Source organism: Ylistrum balloti, unplaced genomic scaffold (assembly GCF_031769215.1).
Source record: "Ylistrum balloti isolate Yb309-2 unplaced genomic scaffold, AGI_CSIRO_Ybal_v1 Utg370342, whole genome shotgun sequence".
NCBI classification, from domain to species: domain Eukaryota; kingdom Metazoa; phylum Mollusca; class Bivalvia; order Pectinida; family Pectinidae; genus Ylistrum; species Ylistrum balloti.
This window is the reverse complement of record NW_026782246.1, coordinates 193,682-220,161: the sequence shown is the minus strand read 5'-3', so window position 1 is coordinate 220,161 and position 26,480 is coordinate 193,682. Positions and strand designations below refer to the sequence as shown.

At 33.6% G+C, this 26,480-nt stretch overlaps 2 protein-coding genes across 2 annotated transcripts in view; both read right to left on the bottom strand.

Moving 5' to 3' along the window:
- Nucleotides 1-2,206: 2,206 nt before the first annotated feature.
- LOC132553637 (uncharacterized oxidoreductase YjmC-like) lies at nucleotides 2,207-10,324 on the bottom strand. The gene is made up of 12 exons (XM_060217897.1): nucleotides 10,153-10,324; nucleotides 8,676-8,789; nucleotides 7,639-7,719; nucleotides 7,133-7,194; nucleotides 6,206-6,259; nucleotides 5,831-5,929; nucleotides 5,501-5,566; nucleotides 4,907-4,967; nucleotides 4,415-4,533; nucleotides 3,943-4,038; nucleotides 3,383-3,496; nucleotides 2,207-2,260 (listed from the first exon to the last, which is right to left on the bottom strand). The coding sequence occupies exons 1-12, from the start codon at nucleotides 10,322-10,324 to the stop codon at nucleotides 2,207-2,209; spliced, it is 1,092 nt and encodes a 363-aa protein (XP_060073880.1).
- A 1,251-nt stretch (nucleotides 10,325-11,575) lies between these two features.
- LOC132553636 (uncharacterized) overlaps nucleotides 11,576-26,480 on the bottom strand; it is a 21,687-nt gene continuing 6,782 nt past the window's right edge. Inside the window, exons 8-26 of the mRNA XM_060217896.1 lie at nucleotides 26,185-26,250; nucleotides 25,590-25,650; nucleotides 24,709-24,827; nucleotides 23,457-23,552; nucleotides 22,856-22,966; nucleotides 22,152-22,193; nucleotides 19,744-19,874; nucleotides 17,581-17,750; nucleotides 16,867-16,977; nucleotides 16,492-16,572; nucleotides 15,948-16,009; nucleotides 15,513-15,566; nucleotides 15,203-15,301; nucleotides 14,843-14,908; nucleotides 14,229-14,289; nucleotides 13,012-13,130; nucleotides 12,630-12,725; nucleotides 11,893-12,003; nucleotides 11,576-11,620 (exon numbers count right to left, since the gene is read on the bottom strand). Coding sequence (XP_060073879.1) covers nucleotides 11,576-11,620; nucleotides 11,893-12,003; nucleotides 12,630-12,725; nucleotides 13,012-13,130; nucleotides 14,229-14,289; nucleotides 14,843-14,908; nucleotides 15,203-15,301; nucleotides 15,513-15,566; nucleotides 15,948-16,009; nucleotides 16,492-16,572; nucleotides 16,867-16,977; nucleotides 17,581-17,750; nucleotides 19,744-19,874; nucleotides 22,152-22,193; nucleotides 22,856-22,966; nucleotides 23,457-23,552; nucleotides 24,709-24,827; nucleotides 25,590-25,650; nucleotides 26,185-26,250 — 1,701 coding nt within the window. The remainder of the gene's footprint in view (nucleotides 11,621-11,892; nucleotides 12,004-12,629; nucleotides 12,726-13,011; nucleotides 13,131-14,228; nucleotides 14,290-14,842; nucleotides 14,909-15,202; nucleotides 15,302-15,512; nucleotides 15,567-15,947; nucleotides 16,010-16,491; nucleotides 16,573-16,866; nucleotides 16,978-17,580; nucleotides 17,751-19,743; nucleotides 19,875-22,151; nucleotides 22,194-22,855; nucleotides 22,967-23,456; nucleotides 23,553-24,708; nucleotides 24,828-25,589; nucleotides 25,651-26,184; nucleotides 26,251-26,480) is intronic.

Below are 26,480 nucleotides of genomic sequence, written 5' to 3'. Positions count from 1 at the left end.
CATATTTTAATAGCATAGATATATTTTTATAATCTCATATATTCCAACAATTCCTATAATGAACTGACTAATATAGCAGTTGTAGAAGTTTGTATCAGTTTAATGTATTCACGTTTTCGAAATACTACAAGTAGCATACTGATTTCTTCAATAACCACGCTCATTTTACATTGGGCTATATCATTAATGCTTGTTCAAACTATTTTAAATCACTTATTCTGTGATGACGTTTTGTAAGAACAGTAACGCATATGGCATGAAGATAGTGTTTTCCAAAGTACTTTTATAGCAAATAGGAATAGAATTGATTGTATTATAACGCAAGGAATCCTCGTCACTATTGATGTAATACGCCATTCAGGTGAAATAGACAAACGTCTTAACAAGCGTTACTTTATTTCAGATTCAATGCAGTTATTGTGACGTGTATGCAACAGGATCCAATCAGTCGTCCTACCTTCATAGATTTAGTGGATGCCATCAAAGACACAAAAAATTATATATCAGCAGAAGAGGAGGTACAAGAGTTTTATGAAAACACGGAGACCGCAAAATTGTGACAATATCCTACAATTTCTTGAGTTAACGTTCAATGACTTTATCTATATTTCAGATAACGGTTTGAAATATCGCGCCAGTCTTACCTAGTGATTTCCTTCGTATGTCTCTTTACGTTTTGGAATTTATAATCGTCTCAATGATTTATATAAAGCAGCTATATATAACGTATATTATTTGAGACGACGTGCAAAGAGTTGACGTAAACTATACTGAAATGGCACATAGAATTGTGTTTTTCTACTCCTATGAATATTGCAAAACGCAAATGTTGTTTACATTATTCAATATTGTACAGATGATTATGATAATTTTCCAATAATACTGTGATTCCTGTCTAATGTAAGTTTTTTTTAATTTTATATGCATTAGGTTTTTTCATTTATTGTATATCTTTACAAGGTTGGTTTCATTGGTGTTGATAATTGATGTAAAACATGAAAGGGTGTACCGATAACTACTCCGTTAAACTTGTGGAAGAACAGAGACTCATTAACTGTCATGGAATGTTCTCTGTACAGGATTTCCAATCCAACCTTTCATAAAACGATTATGTATGAAGCATGTGAAGATATTAATTATACATATGTATATTTTATATCAAACACTGAACTTAAACTGAAAGTATTCCATATAACCACTCATATCACACTATATACAAACTCCTTACTACTTAATGTAGATGACTTATATAGGTTATGCCCGTTGTTGATTCCAGTTTCTGTATGAAATAAAAATTCTTGAAGTAAAAAACTGATTAAGTCACTAAGACATGCTTGTCTATATTTGACCACATTTGCTTTTCTGCAGTCGCCTCCTAGTTTCAACATTAAGGCTATATAATTGCTGATGAGTCCTAGACCGTTGAAACAGCTGTATGATGCAGTTTCAATTATTGGTTGATAACACTTTATCAAATAATAAATTGATGTTAAGTGATGCTGTAAACTTGTGTGATTTTGTACTGTAAATGCTATCTTCTTTTGATATCTTACAGAGTTATGCAATAATTCCTAAATATCTAACGACCAAAACTAATGTTGATAAGTCAGCTAGCATATTTTAAAATGTGGAAAAGTTTGAAATGTGTGTCTTTTTTCCATATCATCAAACATCAATTTTAATAAAATCATAATTTCATTTCGTTTTGTTTTTTTTTGTAAACTTTTTGTACCGCTTTATATGAAATGAATTTTAACATATGTATACTGAATCCATGGGGTAGTTGTCGCGTGCTATCGGTCAGTCTTGCTTACAGGTTAGTGGTGTTAATTCGCATGGCATCGTGTTATCAAATATGATTATAGAAGGAATGTTTAAATACTTTTAAAATCGGAATACACATAACTGCACGTAGAATAGAAATCAGGTCGGAGTGAGAAACCAAAATATGCTAGTCACAATTAAACTATGCATATAAAAGTATTGGTTTAATATGAGTAGACACGATGATCATAAACGTCTTTCTGTTACATGGCTTGCGACACATTTTTATCGAGTTTTGGAAAGGAAACGTATGTGAACTGGTATAGGTAAAATAACATGAACTAGGAGGACATGGTGTGTAAACAAATACGTGTATTTATTTTGCTTAAGTATAAAACATGAAATAAATCCAATGGCCTGTACGTTTGTGAGCAGTCGGACATCACGGAGAAGTACGTTTTAATTTCTCCAAATTCAGCTTCTCCGCCAGATCATCCTACAAAGTTAATTACGCATGTATTTTTTGTGTTACAATTTGTACAGGATGCTAAACAGAATGTAAATCTACTAGGGATTTTAAATTTGGTTAAATAATTTAGTTTAAAAGTATAGAGGTTAACAAAAGTTTGAAAACCAATGCTTTAGACAACCTAGACAACTGTCTACAATAGCAATACAATAAAATATATAAGTATATTTTAGCAATAGTTGCTCTGTTTCATGGAACAGTCTAAGTGAATATATCACAAGGGCTTCCAGTGTTAATGTTTAAAGAAGAAATACATTTAAATGTTTTACAACCAGTAGGCTATACAAAGCAGTACCTGTTTGTCTTTTCATTGTATATACTTTACATGTACATTGTTCTATGAATTGTTGACTTGTAACTTTTTATTGTCTTGTATTAAACTTGTACATACACGTGAAAGCACCCTGTCTAAATAAACGATATCATTTTTCCCATATGTCCTTGGGCTCTATGAATACCGATTTTCGTTCTGTGGCTCGGGGTTAGCTACACGTGTATGATAAATGCTAAATGGACCAATTTTCGGAATAGTACTCTAAAATGCTGATTTAGTTCGCTTTTATGACTGTTCTGTGTTAGATTCAACATTCAAGGGCTTCTTAACAATATCCTGTTTATGTCAAAAATTCATATAAACTCACATAAAAAAATAGATCAATGCACGGTAATGAAGAGTATGAGTAAATTTGATGATGTTTACGATGATCTCGTTGGGAAAATATCATTTCCTTTTGTTATATAAAGTTACACATATTTGGTGTTTGTTTGATGGTTCTGTCGCTGATATGTAACATTGTGCACATTTGAGAACATGACATTTACAGGGTGGGTATCGTCGATGAAGAATAGGACGCTTAACCTTCCGAAACATCTGATCTTGTTATACTCTCCCTTATCTCATGGGCCTCTGTGTAAATATTTCTTTTGCTCATATTTTGCACATGTGTCGTCGAATGTGAATTTAGATTTATTGACATGTCAGTATTTTGTAATGATGGTAAGATCTGGTTCTTGGTATATGAAGACTTAGTTCATTTGCTATCTATGCATTCTAAATAAATTCCATGCATATAATTTGGTTAAACATACCATGTTTTTAATTTGGTTAAGATGATATGGTATTCCTCCTAAACTATCACACAACTTCATGTGTTTCCGCTCGGGATCGCCAGCGATCATAACGCTTCCAGGTGCATCGTCGGCCTGAACAAATTTTCAATGAGAACATTGTGTAATGCCACATACACGTAGCCAGCATATATCTTAAATAATGTATTACAACATGAAAATGCACATTCACATCATATCTTTACCATGTATTAGTATAACCGACTAATCGACTATATTAGTAAACTTATATTCTTTTGTTTTTGTTTTTCTGTTTGTTTGATTGTTTTTATTTATTTTTTTATTTATTTTTTTATTTTGATTTCCCTCCTCTATTTTGTTTTTGTATTCATATGAATTCGATTTATTAGCTAATTTATTGATCCTTTTAAATTAGTTTTGCATGTATTTGCATATTGCAATGCCCTTATACTGTTGCTTTAGCAAATACTAGGTGTGTCAATTCACTGTCTTGTCTTCACTGATGAAAAGATTGTTATTCGAATTTGTCGAAAGAGAAAAGTAAATGCTACAATACCAACCGTTTCTAGGTTGCGACAATGGTCTATGAGATCCTGTAGTCGGTCCGAAAATCCGTCTTCAAAGGAGTTTGGATCAACAGCGATAAAACAGTGTGCCTGCGAATAAAAGTTGGATTTTATCTTTATCGTAAATAATACTGATATTCTTAAATACATTCCATTTTGTTTCTTATTTCGAATAACTAAATATGAAGAATTTGATTTTCATAACAATTGCACGTTTACCCTAATAAAGTTAATAATTTGCATGTCTTTTGCATGGATAGTTTACATGCCATGACATCCTAATAATTCTATATGATATGACATATAATTATCAGTAATAATGTTTTAAAGGTCCTGTATTAAAAAAGGAATTGAAAAACATTGGCTTACAGATATTTAATGGTGATGTTTACAATATGTCGTTTATGACATGTACACGTCAAATATATGCTCCTAATATGTGACAAAAATATCATTACAATTTTACCATATCTGAAGGCTTGTCGTAAGTCCTCCACATTCTTATAAATGGCCCGAAAGGTGATCCAGCAAGGACGCTGCAAAGTACCTCAACCATCATAGATAAACCGTAACCCTTGTAACCACCTATGTGAAAAATTACAAATAAAACTTATCAAATGGAAAGGTATTGAAACCTTTTGATAATAATTACTGTGATATTTTGCCATAACGGTCCACTTTAACGATGTCTTATCGACTGTATTATAGCAAGTAAATCCATTATTGATGAATAAAGATATTAAACAACAACAACAACAAACAGCAGCAACAACACCAACACTCTTGAATATTTCATAAATTATGATAACGACACAATTAAAATCGGTATAAACTTACATTGGCATCATCATTGCAAATGGTTATTAAAAGGACCAACATATCGAAAGTACAACACTTGAAGTACTCTTGACTGATAAAGAACAAAGGTATTGTGATTATTTATTTTTTATTCACATACTTGTTTCTTCCATGCCTCCTAAGGGCAATAAACCGCCTACATTATTCATTTCAACGGTAGGCTGGAGAAAACAAAAGACAAAATTAACCTAATTCTGTGAAGATAAATGGATTAAATTGTACAATTTGGACACATATAAAGACCTCAAATACCAAAACAATGGATCTCATATTACGTAAGCACGCTGTAAACACAAATGACATCCTCAAAAGGTAAGGTTATAGGTAAGTGTATATATATACTATATCAATAGTTATGTGGTATACTTACTTTAATCAAACATTGTACAATAAGTGATTTAATATCCACATGCTTTGTGTTGAATACAAATGGCAATAAAGGTTGCTTCTCAAAAATACTTATTTTGAGTAAAAAGGGGCAACTCTTAATATCTTCTGTCGGATGATTTATAAGTTGCAGTATGGAATTCGAATCAGCGCTTACATTTTGTGGAATTTTTTGATGAAAATAAAAGCATCACTAGGTAAGCAACATGTCGACCTCTGTGAAAAAATTCTCTACTAATCTCATATCTTATATTTTCATGCAACAATAAGGCTCTACACAATAGAAAGTGTTGTTGACATGACAAACCTTTCCATCCTTATCCAGAACCCATCCAGGAGATAATGGCTGACCTTTCCGTACTTGTAGCTCAACCTGAAACATACATATTTTATTCAGCTTCTATTTTGAAATAATCCACAGAAAAAATTCTTTGGTGGCAAGAAAGAATGCATATAAAACGTCTGTTGATTGATCTTATAACATCTCATGCAAAATTACAGCTGACTGCAGAATAATAATCATTTGTCTTAATTCTATCTCCTTTGATGAAACGGTTTTATTCACAAATGAATCTGCTCTTGTATAGTCTATTACTTTATATTTTTTAAAAAGGCAAGTTTTGAAAAAAATACTAACCTTCCCCCAGGCTACATTGGAAGTCGCCATATCTAAAACGAAGCTGTCACCATTTTTCCCTGGAGCTGCCATACACACCGGATTTGTTCCTAATGTTCTCTGAAGTTCAACAAATGTGATTATTGAAAGCGCGTCGGTTTCTCTTTTTGTATTTCAATCATAAAAATACCATTAATGGAATGTCAAATGTAAACGCTGGAACGTCGGAAAGCTTACGTTAAAAACAATGAATCTTACATATAAAGAAGAAAACAATGACATGTCGATGTGTTGAAGACAGAGAGAAGCTTGAAATTATAGAAAAATGACTAAAAAGGCAATGACCTTCTAATGCTGTATTCCAGATAATAAAGACAATATGAGGTTAATACAGACCACTTTGGACCGTGTTGGTATAATAGCACCGGATGCATTCGTAAACGCCATGCCCTGCAACACGAACATAGATAAGTCTTTATAACTTCCTTACATATTTAAAATAGTCTCTGTGCTAGTATCTTTTTTGTTTTGCCAAAAAAGATTGTAAATAAATTTTCATTCTCTTACATGTAAATTTAAGAACAGTATCATAGAAGATTTAATTTTGCGAGCTAAGGTGAGAAAAAAAAAACAACATTCGAGACTATTTTCCTAATGTTTGTTTTGAAACAGTTCAAATAAACTTTTTATAACGTACCTTATCAAAGTTTCACTATAACAGGTTTTGAAGTTAAACTGTGAAGGATATAATCAAATGGAGGCAGCCATCATGTTGCGCAATTTTCCACTTTTTTATATCACTATAAATTTTCTTACCGGCGATGCCATTGAAAATCGCCAAAAGCTATACTATACGAGCTAATTTACTGGATCACTGGATAACAGTTTAGACAAGTTTATTGTTGCTTAACGTCCTAGATTTGGGTGGTTGAGGAGAGTCGGAGTACCCTGAGAAAACCACCGACCTGCGGCCAATACCTGGCAAATGCCCCCATGTGGGACTCAAACCCGAAACCCAGTAGTTAGTGATAAAGACAACGGTCAGAGGCCTTAACCACTTGGCAACCGCGACCGGATAACAGGTGGATTAATGTGGTGAAATAATCTTATGATAGCATTACTTCCCATGTTATATAGTTGACCTGAATGTAACAGACGGATACATAAATACATGCTTGAAGATATATTGTAAAAATCGACCAATATGCCTAGGAAGAATGAATCAATAAACAGTTTTAGATAGCGGTTATTCATAAACGCCCATTTTAATATATTTGTTATATCACTCAATGTTTTTGACAATATCAACAAACATCTTCTTACCAATAGACCTTGTTCGCACGCCATTAGGCTGTACCATCCTGCTATTCCAAAATGGTTTGAACCTGTGGAAGAATAAAAATGGATACATAATGTAGCAACAGTAAAAGAAAGATAAAAGGAAAACCTGCATTGCTGTAAACCGTTATTTTTTATTCGTTGGTATTGCATTTTACACTAAATTTGACTACAGGAGTTTGTACGAGGGAAATTGAAAACAATGTAGAATAGCTACGTTAATCATTTATCATTTAATCAATTCAGTATGCATACATATGCTGACTGTAGCTACCTTACTTGTGTAGCTAACGTGATGGTAATTTAACAGAAGGTCTGTGGTCTCAGAATTCCTGAGAAAATCACTCCGTTACAAGTGGAAATTAAACATAAAAAACTCGGCTCTTCAGGTGATGTTGCAAAGTCCTAAACTCTACCGACTGAGCTATTGCAGCCCAGCTATATGGACAACATATACTTTAATTGAACACTTACAAAGAATACAAGCTTACCTCGTGCTGTGACCATTCCGATACCGACTTCCTTTGCTTTCTTTATCGCTAGCTCCATGCAAAATTTCCCGACAACAGGTCCTTAGAAACATAAAGGATTAATATGGGATCCTACTACATTTGTCACGTTACTTTTGTCACGTTTTTTTTTCTTTTTTGGTTTCAAAAAAAGGAAAACAATTATAGGGCAGCTTTACATGTATTGTCCTCTGATACACGGACAGGCACCTAAGCACCTCACTTTGACAAAGACAGAATGATTACTGAAAGTTGAAATAAGGTCTTTCAAATAAATGGAAAGGCAATTAATTGATAAATTTCCAAAGTTGTTTTAAGCACACTGTATTAAATGAATCTTAATGTTTTTATATATCAGGATATTTTTGTCGTTTTTAAATCACCATTTACAACTACTAGTTATATAAACTTCCAATTTTAAGGAACCATGACTGCAACGACGGAAAGGAAAAAAGAAATCACATTTCAAAGATATGAAAATGTACGTTGTAAACATTTTCAATTGTTGATTGGTCATTGGTTCCCGCTAGCTGCAGGGCAAATTGCATATTAAAATAATACCACACTATCCGTGTGTTTATTGAAAAAATGTCTGAATTGCTGTATAATTGACCATTTTTATGAAGCTTGAGATAGAATGATAACAAAATTACCTTGTATTTCTTGTTTATTGATCAACTTCATAACTCTCCAGTTAGAAAACGAATATATTATTATACAATTAACAAGTCTTAATAAAGATCAGGGGGAAGTAAGAGGAGCGTTCTTTTAAGATTGGTTTAGGTCCCATTGTTACATTGGGATTTCTTCTGACATAACCCTATCTGAAATAACCTCACTAAGTATGAACATAATTTTATCTACCATAACGATGAAAATATTTTTATCAAATGATTTGAAATACTTGTCGAAGAGTTTTCTGTTTTCCGTTCGGTCTTTAACCGATTCACAATTCTATGAAATGTTTGTAACAAGTCAAAGCATTTGTTCTATTATGAACCAATGACGACAACACGTACCAAACAAGTTGTTCCCATTGACCAGCGCTGTAGCTAAGTTTTGTTTTGTAATCGTTGGTTCTGTTCCTTTTCCTCCACATAGTATACCCCTTTTAAGTTCCTCGATGTAAAATTCTGACAAAGAAGGATACAATTAAGAAATGTACAAATGTCACATGAGTGAACAGTATGTTTCAGTACAGATTTAGTATTAGATACAGTAGTGCCAAATAATTAATTGAAATGCATCAAACGGCTCCTTCGTCCTTTTATGTCTAGACAGTGTTGCTAGGGATCAAAATTTTGAAACTTTGAAGATGATAAGGGGAAAATGAGCGAAATAATCTAATCTAGATTAGAAAGTTCACCAGTCCTAATGTGGTAATGTCGATAATCATTTGTTCTGTTAAAAAATGAAAAAGAAACTGCACACGATGACGATGACGATGACTGTTCACGCTTTTAATGGTCTTTTTCAAAGCAAGAAATACAACAGTTTATCCTTTCATCTTGAAATATTATTTAGCATATATTGGAAAATAGGTTCAATTTTATTGCCATCCGATTACATACTAAAGATAATATTCTAAAGATATCTTGAATCGATCACCTTTGCGTTTTACAATTCTAAACCTATGTAACGATACTTAAAATAATATTTTCGTCATTGATCAAAGGTTTGTAATTTTTCAAGATTTCAGACTATCTGTGTTTTTTATTCTATATATAAAAACCTATAGTGATACTGTGCCTGAAAGAAGTACAACAGTCATGCCCCAGCAGGTTATGGCTATAAGTCACTTGGCATACTCTAAAATATCTATTACATGACATATGGTTGTACATGCATCGAGTTTACTTTTCATTCGAGATAATGAAAGTAGTCTAAGAAATAATCCATTTAAGAAACATTTTGTGGTTCTCTCATTTGTCAAAGCAAAAGTTACACTGAAAATCTTTTCATGACGATATGACATTTTGAAATGCATGCTTAATTTGGCTTGAGAGTTGAAGTTGAAGGAACTGGAAATCAACCACAGTTCCGTTTTGTATCAAGTAGCAAATGTTCACAACACAGTTACTGTTTATAAAAACATTATTGGATACCGAAAACCAACTATTTTTGCGTATTTCGCGGGCAATGAGAATATTTTATAAAATTATATCGGAGCAGACATTTGTTATCGGAAATATGCAAATTCCACTAGCATAGGTTCACTAGATCTTTCAAAATACAGACAAGTATTCTAATGTAATAACATAAAAATGTGCAAATCTGTATTTGTTAAATAATATTGGAATATCGATAGATTATTGTAAAAAAAAACATATGGAATTGATTTGATGGCCTGCATCAAGCACACATTGCACCATGCCAGAAAGATAGATAAAATAAGTTTATAAAAGCTAGAGCGTATTATCTTCCAGCTAACAATGCAAGAGGTCGGTTTGACCCACATACGATATTGAATTATCGCAGTTTGATAAATATTCTTACCTAGTCTGTTTACACCATGACTGTAGTGTCCTCTGTAATCAGCAGTTATCAAACAGTCCGCAAATGTCTTCGCATATGTTTCCTCAGCACCAGCAGTCGTCAAACATCGTATCACAAATCCATGTATTTCTTCTCTGGATACGACGATTTCACCTGAAGCGGCGGCCGCCATCGTGCCTCAGTAGATATGCAACAGGTCACTTTGTAAACTAAATGATTACCCGACACGTCAGAGTACAGGCGGTGTCATCACTAGAGATAACATTTACTGAACCGACCTACATGTATTACATCACACGCTACTCCATGTAAAATGTATAGCTGTTGAAATTCACACAAACTTAGCCTAGTTTCCCCACCCTCATCCCCACCCCAGGAACTCCAAAAATTTAAGAAGAAGAAAAAAAAGGGGGAATTGTTTTTGTATTGTAATCAAATGCTTCACTAACAAAACCATAGATATTTGCTATTCAGACCTTCCAGCTTTTAAGGCCACTAGTGAGCAGTCCTCAGCGTGGTATTAGTGGTAAAGTTTCACCAAGTATCGTTTACATGGCTCATGAAAAATTACAAATGAAATTCCGAATATCTAATATTGACATTATGCACAAACAAAGAACAACAAAGATAATATCTACTTGTCAAATGGAACTTAATTCAAACTCAAATTCTATAAAACTAAAGCAAAATATAAATAAAAGATAGATCTACAAGGGAACCCAAGAAAACGTTCAAGGAGAATAAGACCAGGCGGTTAGGGGAAATAACCACTGTTTCATGAGGACTACAAGGCTATTCGGTATACAAATGCGCATTTAATACTTCCTATGTCTTATACACAATGGTATAGATTATTTCCAAATGAAATTATTATGATGGTCATTCAAAATTAGCCCCATCCTTATAACAATTATCTTTTGTCTTTATTTTCCATTGACAATGAAAACAGAGAAGGGGACAGAGACCGAGGAAAAACAACTCCTATCACATACAAAACAATTCAAAGTCGTTCTTTTCAACATTGCAAACTATCGCTGAAATGCCAAAAAAATTTTCGTGCTCTATTTGATCAGCAGCTGATGTATTTACTTTCACAATCTCAAGTCCAACACGTTTTATTATTTATCAAGGAAACATTACACATTTTTGGCAATTATACTTTAGTGATCTGATATATATCATTTATTATATAGTTAATAAACAAGAAACACACAAAGTAGTTAAATATGTATTCATAAACATTCCACAAAGAGAAACACTTGAAAAAAGAAATCACCCATACACATGTACAACATATAAATGCATAATAACTAGTACCCACAATATTGATTAAACATAAAGAACATCTATTCAAACATGAATTTTGAACACTACGAAGGTGGATATGATAGGCATTGTGTCCATGCTATCAGATGTTCTACATTCAGTGTTTTAAAGGTTCCACGCCTAGACGTTTTGCGATTTCATCCTGTACAAAGAGAAAAAGAAACATTATATCACTGTCATACTGTTCACATCACGTTTAATAACGTAGGTAATGTCTGGTCTCTATTTGTTAATGTGATTTGAGTTAAACTAAATACCAACATGTGTTTCAATTTGATAATGTGATTTCATACAATAGGATTGGCAGTATACAAGTATATATGATAGCAGCCGAGGATATTGATCACATGTAAATATAATTGAATATATTCATTAATGGCTTTCAACGTTTAAATATTTTAAAGATTTAAATACCAAAAATTTCATCTGGTTCGGGTGGTACGGAATGCCCTTTAACTCATCACACAGTGCCATGTGTTGTCGCTCTGGATCTCCCGCCACCAAAACATTCCGTTCAGGTTCCATCTAAAAATTAACATCACATTTACGATGTGAATACCTGATAACCATTCGTGAAAAAAACACTACAAAAATTCCTTTCTGTTTGAAATTATATTGAAATTGTCGTATTATCTTCCTTTCTACCTCTTAGATAAAAACAAAATAAAAAATATTCTTACTTCTTGATATAGATTACAATGTCTAATACAATGACCAACTTAGTTATATATGAATTGAACAACGATGGCTCTTTTGAATTGTTTTTACATAGTGATTTCATTGAACAGAACTATTCTGTTTATTTGTATGACATGAATTTGGACGTTTTTGATGCTCGTTAGTTCGCTTGTTGCCGTTGTTGTAAACCTTATTCTCATTTGAGAACGTGACATCATTAACTTGGATTGACCAAGGTTTACATGTCGTTTACATGTGTCGTCGATAAAGCAGAAGATGCTTACTCTTCCGGAACGCCTGTTCTTATTATCCTTGTACATGCTGGTATTTTCTTAGAGTTTTTTTTTTACGTCGAAGATAAAATCGAATGGGTTTGATTCACTAATGTCATGGACATTTTAGACATATTGTAAATAATTGTAAATATATTAATCATTTAATTAAATACTTTCATTAACAAGTAAAATGTTTACCGGTTCGAGATTCCGATTGTGGTCCATTAGGCTCTGCATTCTTTCCGTGAAACCGTCTGCAAATGCTGCAGGATCTATGGCTAGGAAACATTGACCCTAAAATAGGATTGATATATAAGGTTAAGATAAACGAATACAAAAGTAACACTGTGTTTTTATCTTAAACGAAACGAAACCTGCGAGTGAGAATCCTTAGGTTATTTTGTGGTAAAAAAACTATGAAAATGGCTGCATAATCATCCTAGAGAGTTGTGGAGACGTAAAATCCTGTAACCAACCACCAACTAGCCAGTGATCATTTAACAAGGACATTTCCAAATAATGACTTAAATGAAATGGTTAAAGCCATTATTGTTTTGTTAAAACATCATTCTGAACTTACAAGGTTTGCCGGTCTATCATATCTTTTCCATTTCCTAACAAACGCACTCATCTCTGCCCCTGACAACACACTGGTGAGAACTTCTATCATCATCGCCAGGCCGTAACCTTTGTAACCACCTTAACATAAAAACAATAAAATAACAACATGTCAACATAATCGAAATCCAACTCAACCTTAATTAAACTAGGGCAAGATATGAAAATCCTGAAACAAAACAAAGAAGATAAGCCCAAGTTTTCCGGAATAGAAAAGTCCTTTGCTTCGGCGACGAAGCACGTCATTTAAATCTTGGCCTCATATCTCGAGGACCACCAGCATCAGCAATCTCTAAAATTATTCATGTTTAACAAAACAACATTGATTCAATAAGTAACAGTTTATAGTATATTTGTGTCGCATACAAATTATGCGTTCAAGCAAACATAAAATTAGCCCATTACAGTATTTCAGTGACTGTATGATAATGGTTATGAAATACTAATTCTGACAAGTTGTTTTCATTAAACTTACATGTTTTTAAATTGGCTTATTATTCGAATCCCTGTAAATGATGATAGGTTTTTTAGATCTATGTAAAAACAAATTTCTTCCGGTATGAAATAAGGAAAAATATCAAAGATTACTTTGATTTTGAAATGTTATCTTATCAGCGAAATATTCAATTTATCTGTAGGACTTTTCGTCTGTCAAGATTGAAATGCCTCTAAACATTTCATATATATCATTAATTACTTAGACAGTGACTGTCGGTCACCAAAAGCATAGAAGACTGCCTTATAAAGTAGGGAAAGGACTTCACTTGGCTCCTTTAAATGTGTTTGACAATCTATACTCTCGTAAACAGCCGGTAACTAACGGAAAAAACAATAATATGTATCTAGGTACAAATGATACACAAGTGAATAACACTTTTCAGTAATTAAGTAACTTTCACATGTCTAATTATTAAAAAAAAGATGTCAAGAACATGTTTATGAATTAAACATGGCATACAGGTTACGACTACCAGCAGTGTCTACACAAACAATCCCTAAAAGTGTACACACCCAATGAGTAACACCTTTTAATGCAAATTCAGAATAAGAGTTACGTTACAATACCTACAAACGCCACACACCTATACATAAATGTTTAAATATATAATTAATGTATGATCATATCCATCACATGATAATTATCTACACGTGGTGTATTTCCGACCTTAGCTAACTTACTGCTCTCTTCAGGACCTCCTAATGGCTGCAATCCTCCCACAGCTGACATATCACACGTGTCCTTGACAACGGTAAACAAAGTGACAATTTATTACTAATGCTAATTTACTGTTATATATCTACACCGATAGCCCTCTGATAAAATGATCTGAGGTTGAAAACAAATAATTGAATATCCTCTCTATTTCTGAATACACTCTAAATCACGAAACGGAAGTTTTAAAACATCATGGAAGTAACGCTATCCGGAAATGGCACACACGACTCTCACCAGGCAGCAAACCAGTGACATCATCAACTGCTGTCGTTTACTTGATTCTGAAAACGCATCTGTTATAATTTGGTTTGTCGCTGCATTTATTTTTTCCTTCTGAAATCTTGTACAATTTGTTTGAACAGATACAGTAAATGTGTCAGTGTTGCTTTCCTTCTTTCAATAAATCTGTCGCACCAATATAGCACAACAATATTAAACCAGGGCGCTTATGATCTCAACAAATTTTATTAAAGCGAAAGTGAAAAACAAAAAAGGAATCCTATGCAAATTACAGTTTTATTGTTCCTATTGTTGCTGAAAAAAACTTAGGTTTACAGCAATCAATCATTCTCCTTACCTTTCCATCTTTATCTAAACCCCATCCGCTCGGCAGCTCCTCACCTTTCATCGCCTTCATTTCAAGCTATTCGGTCATAAAACACAATAAATAACAAAGAACTAATGACAAAATCAGACCGGAGAGAGGAGGACACGGAGTGATATAGTGCTATTACCTAAAGAACAAATAAACAATTGAAATTAGACGCCAAGGTTAGTTAGGTTTTCCGACCATGAATGGAAGCAATCTGTTCAATAATAACGAGGTAAACTACAGACTTTTCGGAAGACCATGTACCAAAACCTAATATGATAAAGACCTATTATTGAAATTTTTTGAATGAGACTCATATTCATGTTGTGACATTTAGTAGGTTACCTTTCCCCATGCTACAGTGGTGCAAGCCATGTCCAGTGCGAAGGTGTCTCTATCCTTACCAGGGGCTGCCATGCTGATGGGATTCGTGCCAAGAGACCTCTGCATGATACAGTATAAATAATGTTTATATATTTATTTACATTTTCGACCATTTTTTATCAATATTATTTTGATATCATGTAAGTGATATAGGAAATGAATAAAATATGTCGCACTTAAAAGGAAGAACATATAGTCAGTTCCTAAAATGTAGTTATTTTTTTACTGTTTATCGATAAACAGTATACATTATTGTAAAGAAAAGTCTTACTGATTTTGCCCGTGTAGGTATCATTACTTTGCTGGAATTCGTCATTGATATACCCTGAAACACAAATATGGCTTACAAGGAAATACTGTACAAAACATGCGATCATTTTGTGTCTTTAAAACCAAATACTCAAACTTCCAGTACTGGATTTAAGATTTCGTTCAACAAGTCACGTTCGAGGAGATTAATTGCACATTAACCATGCAATATCCGTACCAGCTATCAATCAAAACTACTTATTAATAAGTATATTTCTTAACAGTGTATCTTGTGCGGAAATCTGTGTATACAACTATTGAAGATTAGATTAAATAGAACCATGTATGCTCTTTATATTGACAGGTTATTGAAAGAAAGAGAAATGATGAACTCAAAGTTCAACAAAACCATAAGCAGTTGATACATTTAAAGAAATAAAGAGTCCAATCTACTAACCAAAAGGCCTTGCTCTGTTGCTCGGAGACTATACCAGCCAGCTATCCCAAAATGGTTGGAACCTGTTGGCAAATGAATAGATATTACCTCGTGAGAAAATGAGATGCAAAACGTTCGATCATTAACAAAAGGTTGTTTAATGTTAAGAAAATAGATGCATTATTTTAGTTTAAACATTCATTGCTCACGTCTGGTGTGTGAGATTCGTTATCAATTTCTACCCTACTTAAAAAAATCTCAAGTTATATTTCCTTCTTCAATTGACCCGTTATAAAAGACGTCACCTTTGCAGATTTGTTCCCTCTATTATCTGTATCAACATTTTAAAAATTGAATTCTGTTTTAAAGTTTCATTTATCTATTTTTTTGATGTTCGGCGGAGAAACATTTCTTTCAGTAACATGCCCTAAGATACCTTCCTGAAAGAAGTTACCATCTACAGTATGATGATATAATGGTTATTGATAACCTGTATATGATTTGAAATTTAAGCTTAATTATCCTCTGATGATTTTGAATATGTTGCCTATGTCACTATCCTTACCTCTGACAGTGACGATGCCAACACCGGCCGTTTTAGCCTTCTGGATAGCCACGTCCATTGCATATTTTCCTACTACCGGTCCTGAAGACAAACAACCCTTCTATAACATGCTTTGAATATGCGTCGATGTTATATTTATCTGTCGCCCAGATACATATAAAAATGAAATCATCATTTCTATTATTGTTAATACTATCTTAATAAATTTCATATTTAAATGATCATCTGCTTTAAATGTGAAAAAAAAAAACATGAAGAAATTCTTGTGAAACTAAAGGTAACAGTAAGTATGATTTGTCTCTTTTTATTTTTTTTACTAAATAAGTAAATCGATAATTACTAAATCAATAATTACTAATATGATAACTAAAATACCCAATAAATTGTTGCCATCGATAAGTGCTGTTGCCACGGTTTCTTTGATAATAGTCGGCTCCTTTCCTCCTCCACAGGTAACTCCATTCTTTACGTCTGCCGTGTACGCATCTATAAATATCAGTACCTGTTATTATTATCGCTACCTCCAGAAGGCATTATAATGAAATTCACACCTCCGATATCTAACTTGATTTATGAAGTAAAATAAGATAGCAGATTTGTACATGCAAATTGACGAGCATTTGGATACTCTTAGACGGACATTGACCATCTGCTCACTAGAAATGACCACATATTTTCCTCATATCTTCTAATGTATTTAATTGACTTATATTTGCATTTCGCATTTTAGCGGGAATTACACATATCCAACCTTTCCAAGACAACTACAACTGAGAATTATAATGCTATAAGGTAAATGTAAGTCTAAAACATCGTCTCTGATAAGTTCAATTTACTACATATCACGTAAGATTGCAAATTTCCGAGCTCTATTCCATTTTTAATATGTTAGGTGAAAATGAGATACAATATGTAACGCTTACATCAATAGGTTTGAAACAGCGTTACGTCATTTTCAAGAACTCATTTATCCTCAAAATATCACTTTACTGTATTTTAATCGATATTTTGCGTAATGATTTACGGAGCTGTTTGATGTATATATAACGTTAATTCGTTGTTTAATGTATAGGATATCTTGAAAGTTACCTGTACGACATAGTCCATGAGTGTAGTGTCCACGGTAATCCGCGGTAACGAGCAGGTCAGACATAACCCGTGCGCTCTCCTCGGTTGCCCCGCTAGCCATCATACAGCTGACAACAAATCGGTCCAGCTCGGCCATACTCACGACGATCTCGCCCGTCTCCTCCATGCTGCTGTAAAAAATGAATGAATTGTTCTCCAACACAGTATAAAAACACACCAGACATTAAAAAACGGACATATTTTTACACATACTACTTGTCGTGGCATGCAACAATATCCTTCACAGATGTCACATTGATGTATTCATACTCTATATTTCATGATTTATCTCATCTAAATAACCTGATAAAAATTTAATTTACCGTAGCGGTACAATTGGGTCAACATTTAGCCCCCACATTTTTTTATATTTTCGCCGTATGTAGAGACATGAAAATAACCTTCAACCGCATAAATGATAAGTCATTATAACAACTTATAGTCTTACTGAATTTCCTGGTATAAAGAGGTTTAGTAACAAACGTGCACTAACATAAAGACAAATACTTGCTACATGATAATTTTAAATGAAAATAATTATATACCAGTCTGAAGTACATGAAATGTCCGTTATTTTGATACCACATTTGTTATATTGGCATAAAAATGTAAGCATATTGATAGCTTTGATTAAAAAAAAATCACAAAATAAAGAATATGTCAAAGTTTGTCAAGTTCATTTTGTATCACAGTATATATTTCATACTTCTTTAAAATCTTTCTACGTATATATGCTGTCTATTGAATAAATTTTAAGTGATTTCAAAACCGGTAAAATATCTTTTTAGCAATTTAAACATGCTTATTGCATAATTTGCCATAATCATGAAGATTTGATTTTCGTTGTTTTTTGTGCCCAATACTGCTATATTTTCCAGTTTTGTGTAGTACCAAAGCACATTAAGTATTTTGTAATTGTTTTAAGATTAAATTCAGTAGGTATAACTTAACATGGTGTTTCCTGCACTAGAAATATATCCTCTAAAGACAAATTGACAGTTTAGCTTGTATCATAAAAAATCAGTATTACATGTTATCGTAATTCCACTTTTCTTCGTTTATTAAACGTAACAATAATGGATATAAATTAGTTAGATATTCTAATTAATAATTAATAAATAAGGCCAGAAATGATAACCTTGTCTGACACCTGAATGTACAAATATGTTAATTTCCTAAAGCATATAAAGGTATTACTATAAAGTATTCATACCATTTTTGCTAAGTATCTATAGACAATTACATAGACAAAGTTACACTTATGGCAGACATTCTGTATTAAATTCAAATTACTGCAAAATCTCACATCAAGTTTTCTAATAACCATGTCAGACGTGTGCATAGGTCGTGGTTGCAAAACCAAATTGAAAGATTTATCTCCAGTTGCCTGAGCCCAAGTAAGACATGTATATTTACCCCAGTGTAACTGGCTGTACCAGCTGCTGACTGCTGGGATCATTAACATAACAGAAGAAAGCATACTATGTGGAAAGTGCTACAAGCGGTACCTTAAGCAAAGGCTATTGCAGTCTGAATTGTATGAACCTTCTGGTATGAGCAATCTCAGAAATGATACTGCCTTAACAAGATGTTTCTACGGGGACAAAGAAACTGTAATCCTTGATGTACCCATATATATGTCCAAAAAAGTGCTGATCACCCCCTTCAAAGATCCTCATACTGTGGGCAAAAGAAGCGCAACTATGTTAAATTAATGATCATTGTCTTTCCAAATGGTTATGCACTATTTGGCATTTTTATGGCAAATGATGCAAATATCTTAACAAAAAATCTTAGTTGAAAACCTGACATTGTGGCTCAGTAAAGATGACAATGTGATTGTTAGGGATGTGATGGAGCTGCTGCGAAGTTCAGGGTTTTCTGTGTACATACCTTCCTATCTTCTATCAGGTCAGACACAACATCATACACTTACTGCCAACGCGGACCGCCAGTGTACTAAGTCAAGATGGGTTGTGGAGAGCTACCATGGTCGACTGAAACAGTGGAAACAGTTCAGAGAACAACTTATCTCAAACAACTTCCTTAGTGTCTCAGAGGAACTGGTTAAAGCAGCTACTGCTTCCTTGAATGTTGTACGTGGACCAATTTATGTGTCCACACCAGAGAGGGACTTGAGGGACCGTCGCCTTGCTGAGCGAATGCAATCCGGTTTGGCTCTGCCAACCATCAAGGGTTGCAGATGAACCTGACCTTTCTAGGCGCAACAAGGCCAACTGGGTGAAACTTGATGCCTGTTCAATAGAGTTTCCAGTACTGGATATGGAATATTTAGAAACAATAACCTGCAGATCATACTAGTTGAAAGGAGCACCTAGATATATTGCTAAGCATCTGACTCCTGCTGGAGACTTTGAAGTTTGGTTCTATCAGTATGATGAAAATCTTCTCCGAGGCCAAATCCATTCAAGGCACAAATCACAGTCAAAATACTATGTTTGGATTGCGTTTGACAGAAATTATCAAGATGACCCTGTCAAAGATTACTACTGTGTCTGTCCAGCCGCAGAGCGAACCGTTGAAATGTGTGCACATGTTGCGTGCATCTTGTATTTCTTGGGCCATGTTTAGCATCAAGATCAAACTAACCCAGACCATGCAACTCTCAAGTTCAAACAAGCAATCACTTGAGCACTTCTGCTATACTTAAACGCAATGTAATGTGCTGCAAACTGATCTATCTCTTATTAGCTTCTCAAAGTGCCACAAATTATGGATCGGAACTGACAAAGACAAAACCCGTCATTATTACTGTACATAATCTGTCTAATAAGGTCACTTTATTGACCTTCATCAAGAGATTTGTATAAAGCTAAATCTTCAAATTGTGAAACTTGCACAAAAATGTCTTTATTTTAACAAATTTCATTTGTGTGACCTTGTACAGAGGTCAAGTTCAACAATGTTAACCAAACTGATACAAATTGACATGAACAACCACCTTGTCAGATAGCAAGACCTACAGACTTTTGGTTATTAAGCTGTCACTATTTAACGAAAATGATAAAAAAAATCAGTGTTTCTTGGTTTTTTCAAGCAAATGTGTAACATGACAAATTTACCGGTTTTCATTTTTGCCGAGAATCCTCCTTTTGAAAGATATCATCTGTGGCCAACTTTTAAGCAAGTATGAAAAATAGACTGGTTTCGGAAGTATTAAAATTGAAGTGTCCAAAACAGTACTTTTCTCAAAAGTAATGACTTTTTATATGAATTTTGACTGCATTTTTCAACATAAAAGAAACGATTCTCCCGAAATAGTGTGATATGTGGTATCAAAATGTTGGTTGGTACTATTCCATAAGAAATCAATTCCGAGTCAAACTTTTCCGTATTTAAGCTTCTGATACCCATATCTGTTTATGGTTATCGTATTTTGAAATTCCAAGTGGGGGCTGATGCTTATGTTAAATTCCCATATATGTTGTCCCCACCTTTGCCTTGACAAGACCAAGAGAGGGTGTCGTCGATAAAGAAGAAGAGGCTTACTCTTATGCACATCTGGTTTTTTTTTCAAATTTTCGAAAGTCTCCGTGTAATTCATTCTTTTATTTCTAGTTTTGTTCCAATTTTATCGAAATTGAGTTTGGAATATTATCATGTGCACATGTTCATTTATTCTTGCTGTTTTACATTATACAGTTAATTAAACTGCATCATACAGCTATTTCGTCCTTTTAGGATTCGTCAGTGATTTAGAAGGCATCGTGTGAAATCGAAATCGATAAATCGATAGGGATGAATGTAAGGATATAGATAAGAAACAACGCTCATATGTGAAGATGGTCTGTTTTACATTTGTCACCTGAAACCAAAATAAGCGTTGTTTACAGAACTGAAATTGTTTGTAAAGGATGAATACGATATCATATTAACAAACATAATATTTATCAAGTATTCACATATCAATGTTTTTTTGATGATTTCATCCATGTATATAACATAATATGCTTAATATTCTAAATGCCAACTCTTTATCATCCGTAGTCGGCTGGCAAGGTACATATAGCTAGCATTGGGACGGGCAGGGCTCGATGACCTATATTGTTTTTCCCCACATAATGGAACCCTGTCTTATAGCCTTTGGGCCATAACTCAAACGCAATCTGCATTGAAGGTTTTATATTGGTAAGATTTGAAGTCGCTCAAGGGTATTGTGTTCAAGCGCCTAGCCCAGTTGCAAAAAGATATAGCCTATTGATTAAATTTGGGAAATAACATATCCATCATCACCCATTCTCCGTAGTTTGTATGTCAGAATAAAACATAAATAACATAATATAACAAAATGAAGCAAAATATTTCCTTTATTTAAGAGCATGAGGTCCGCAAATAACATAACAGTTATGTAATCTTGTTAAAAAGTACACATTGTTCTCTGCAATATCCAAATATTTATAAATAATCATATAAATATCTTGCAAGTAAAAATTCCGGTTAAATACAAACCACTCTAACACGACAGTTAAATATTACAAAAGATATCAACGCTTTCAGCTATCCGGTATTACATGTTCCAGAGTGCTCACGCCAAGCTGCTTTGCAATTCCATCCTGTAGGGAGAGAAGAAGTCATGATACTATTGCTGTAAACAGTGTCTAAAGTCAAAAACTTTATCTTTTTCTGATTTAACAACATTTATTAAGATGTGCTTGGATCGACCAAGGTTTACATGGAGGGTTCATCGATAAAGCAGAGGACACTTACTCTTTCGGAACACCTGATCTTCTTCTCTTTGTACTATTTCAGAAGTCTCCATGTAAATCTTTCTTTTGTTTATTTTTCCATGGTTTGGATTATGATATAGTTAGACAATGTCTGTATCTACAGAAGTCTAAATTATATCAAGCATTATACTGACTGAAACTATTAAGAATGCTACTTTAAAGATTGTTTTCGTTTTATTTCGTTTTATCTGAGGTAGAGTGAAATCACAAAAAAAAATTGAAAGGAACACACAATCCATTAATTGACCTATGAAAAAAGCGTTTGCGCTCTTTTGGTAAAAGTCAACCCATACAATGTGCTTTGTATAGATAGAGATGTACGCTTCGAATTCTGTATGTAAGATTGACATGTATCGATATAAATACAAATCAAAACAACATTTTGTATTGATCTGATATACAGATATATGGTAAAATTTGGCTCGAATTGAAAATGAGATATCATGAATATGAATTAATATGAGTATGAATGATTTATCTATAGATACCAAAAATTTTATCTGATTCGGATGGTAGGGAATGCCCTTCAACTTATCACATAGTGCCATGTGTTGTCGCTCTGGATCTCCGGCAACAAGGACTTTTCGCTCGCCATCCACCTGTCAGGATGTTACCAAATGATGGTTTTATCAACATATATGTGTTCAATATTGAACATAATTTTTAAAAAGGCAACTATAACTAGGGCCTATTAAGAGCCAAAGATTCCAGATTATTATTTTTTAATGTCATGACCGCGAATATCGACAGAACTATAACAATGGAAAACAAATTTACTTCGAAGATCGCCAATATGCTACATCCAAGCGAAATGTCATTTTCCATTTCATACGAAATTTATTTCATTTGTATTTACGTTGGCTCGAAAGTAGTATCAGATAAACGAGCTACCATTCAATACATTTATTTATGAAGATATAATGATTTTGCACGTCTGCTTTGCCCCATTAAAATATCGGCTAAACACATGGTGATTAGTCCAGACATATCTCACTTCATGTGAGTCATTTTGGAAAATAAGTAAGCGAATTAGATGCCCAGGACACATGTATATGTACAATCATCTCGCTACTTTATAGACTTTCATACCGGCTCAAGGTTACGATTATGGTCCATTAGGTTCTGCATTCTGTCGGTGAATCCGTCTGCAAAAGCTTCAGGATCTATGGCCATAAAACAGTGACCCTGAAACATGATTTACATCAGATGGTATGTTAACATAAATTGTTGAAACAAAAAATCGTTTTATTAACTTTGCTAACAATTTTGAAAGGTTGTTATTTTAATAGTGATCGCCACTAGTATGTTCTCAATTCTTTAAGGGTTTAACAGTAGTTTGATGGCAAAAACACTCATTTATCGCAAACATTAATACCACTGAGAATTTTAGATCTGGCGACAATCGCCAAAACCCCAAAACCGGTCCACAACCACAATCTGACAATATATATATATATGAAAATTCTGTATAGTAATGTTAGTCGCGTGAGTCTGAATAAGTGACATGATATTTGTCTTGTCATATGTTAATAAAACATGATGAAAATAAGCTAGTCTACGTATATTTAGGAAATTGTTTGGTAAAGTGAATCTAACTATTGGTTTTATTGGTTGAATAAAGGAAAATACATGGTTAACTTACATGTGTAATATTTCTAATCAGATTAAACCGCTACCAAATCACAAAGGCAGAAAATCTATCATTTCTTTCGTCATTTGCAGAATTGCCTCCCCTTTTCCAATTAAGATCTTTGTCATTGCTAAGTGAAACATTACGTTCATGTAGGAAAAACAATATGATAAGATCTTCCAACAAGCTATTGGAGTACTTGCGTAAACAAATTGTACCCCTCTTTAAGCTTGCAACATCCCTTTATCCCCAACCTGTGATGTTTACATGTCACAGTTCATTTGATATTCAAATCTTTTTCCCAGTATCACGATTTCTCGCAACTGACAGACAAATTCACAACACACGGTTTCAAGAGATACAAGTTGATAAAAGAAAATGTTTGATGCCCGTTACTATAACTTATGTTTCGCTATTAACCATGTTCTCATTTGGAGTATATTATCGTTGATGAAGAAGACGCTTTCTCTTCTGGAACAACTTGTCTTATTTTCCTCGATTATTTCCATGAGTCTCCGTGTCGTGTGAATATTTCTTTTTTTTTTTTTTTTTTGGTTCATGTTTTTGGCTCGTTTTATTAACATTGAGGTTGACTCAAGATTCTGCTATCATGTTCGCACATTCTTTGTCTATTTCTGAAATACCGGTACGTTATAGTATCAATGCTAATAGCTATGCAGTTCATGACGAAAACATAAACATTGAACTTACAAGGTTTGCCGGTTTTTCATATGTTTTCCATTTCCTAACAAATGAACACATCTCTGCCCCTGACAACACACTGGTGAGAACTTCTACCATCATCGCCAGACCGTAACCTTTGTAACCACCTTAAAAAACAAAAAAATAAACAAAACAAAAAATTCGAGTACTTTTTTTACAGATTTTAACATATCATAATGAATAATTAATAAGTAATAGATGACTTCTTTTGATTAATAAATGCACGACATCGTAAATTCGAGTTGAATTAACTTTATTGTTGTGAATGATGAATAACGCATAGACAAGGTAATGGCAATAGAAAGAATATTTCATTACATTTTCCCCCGCGAGATATAAGATTGATCAATTTGATAAAGACGTATATCATCATTCAAGTCCGTATTTCTGATATAGCTTCCGAAATTTTGATCTATCAGAGCGGTGCTTTCTAGTCACTACATTGATATTCTCCGATTTTCCCGTTCAGTGGAAATTTTATTTAGATGGTTTTCCATCACATGATTCCCGTGTTCTTTTTCTGGTTTTTCTTTTATTTGGTATATATTAACAGTTTTGTAAGAGATCCTTACCAGATTACAACATAACGCAACCTATTTAAAAAGGTATCGGCTTGTCAAACGTAACGTTAAAATATCTGACGTTAAAGAGTGCTCAGCGCACAACATGAAACACCTTTTATTGAGGAGCTTAGTCTGACCAGAGAGACGTGTTGCGTTGACTTGGAACATTGAAATTTTAGCCATTCTTCCGTAATCAAATCTTTCACCTTCAAGAGGTACCTGTACATGGATTAATTGGCCTTCGCTTCCACTAATGAGAACACGACGTGTAATTCTAGTTATCTTATACTGAAGAAATTGACCTACTGTTCTCCTCTAGTCCTCCTAGTGGCAGCAATCCGGCCACATTAGACGGATCAAGTGTTTCCTATACAAAGTTAAACAATATATATGTATTATGTCAATAAGCATCGTTTATTCATGACACTCATTTGTGTTCATTGAATTTTCATATTTATTTAATAGTGATTGAACGGTGTCTTATTGAGTTAACGGTAATATCGAATACAATGTTGAGCTTACCTCAGTGCACTACATTTGGAATTTGAAAAAATCGACAATTTAATACAAACATTTCCATAACTTAATCCATTTTGAACATTAATTTAACTCCGATTGCTAAGTAGTGTAACAACGTATGATTGGTAGCTATTGTAATATAGTTCCACTGACTGGTCGCATCAGAGGTGGTATGGTAAGAATTGTTGTCCTTTGATTCTACACTATCAAACTAAATATAGTCTCTTAAAAGGCTTCGTAAACCAGCCTCAACTTCATGTACATCAGGTTAAGTAGGCCAGTACTATAACCGACTTAGTATTGAAGTCCAACAAAGAAACATATACATATAATTGAAAGGAACGCCTTGATTTAAGATACATCACTCAAAAAACATACTCACGTGGCCGTCTTTGTCGGTAGCCCAGCCGTTAGGTAAGGTCTCACCCTTCCTCTGCTTCAGTTCAACCTACGTTATATATCAGAAGTAAAAACAACGTCCATAACTGATATCAATTAAACATCCGTTCTTAGACATTTACAAAAGATTTTGTTATCACATTTCCCTATACCTTATTTCAGAATTATCATTCTATATCAGTAGTCATACTTTATCTTTGAAATGTTTGCCGTTATCACGTAAATGCCTGTTAAGGAGGACTGCACAAAAGATGCAGGTGAATAACACATTTAAATACA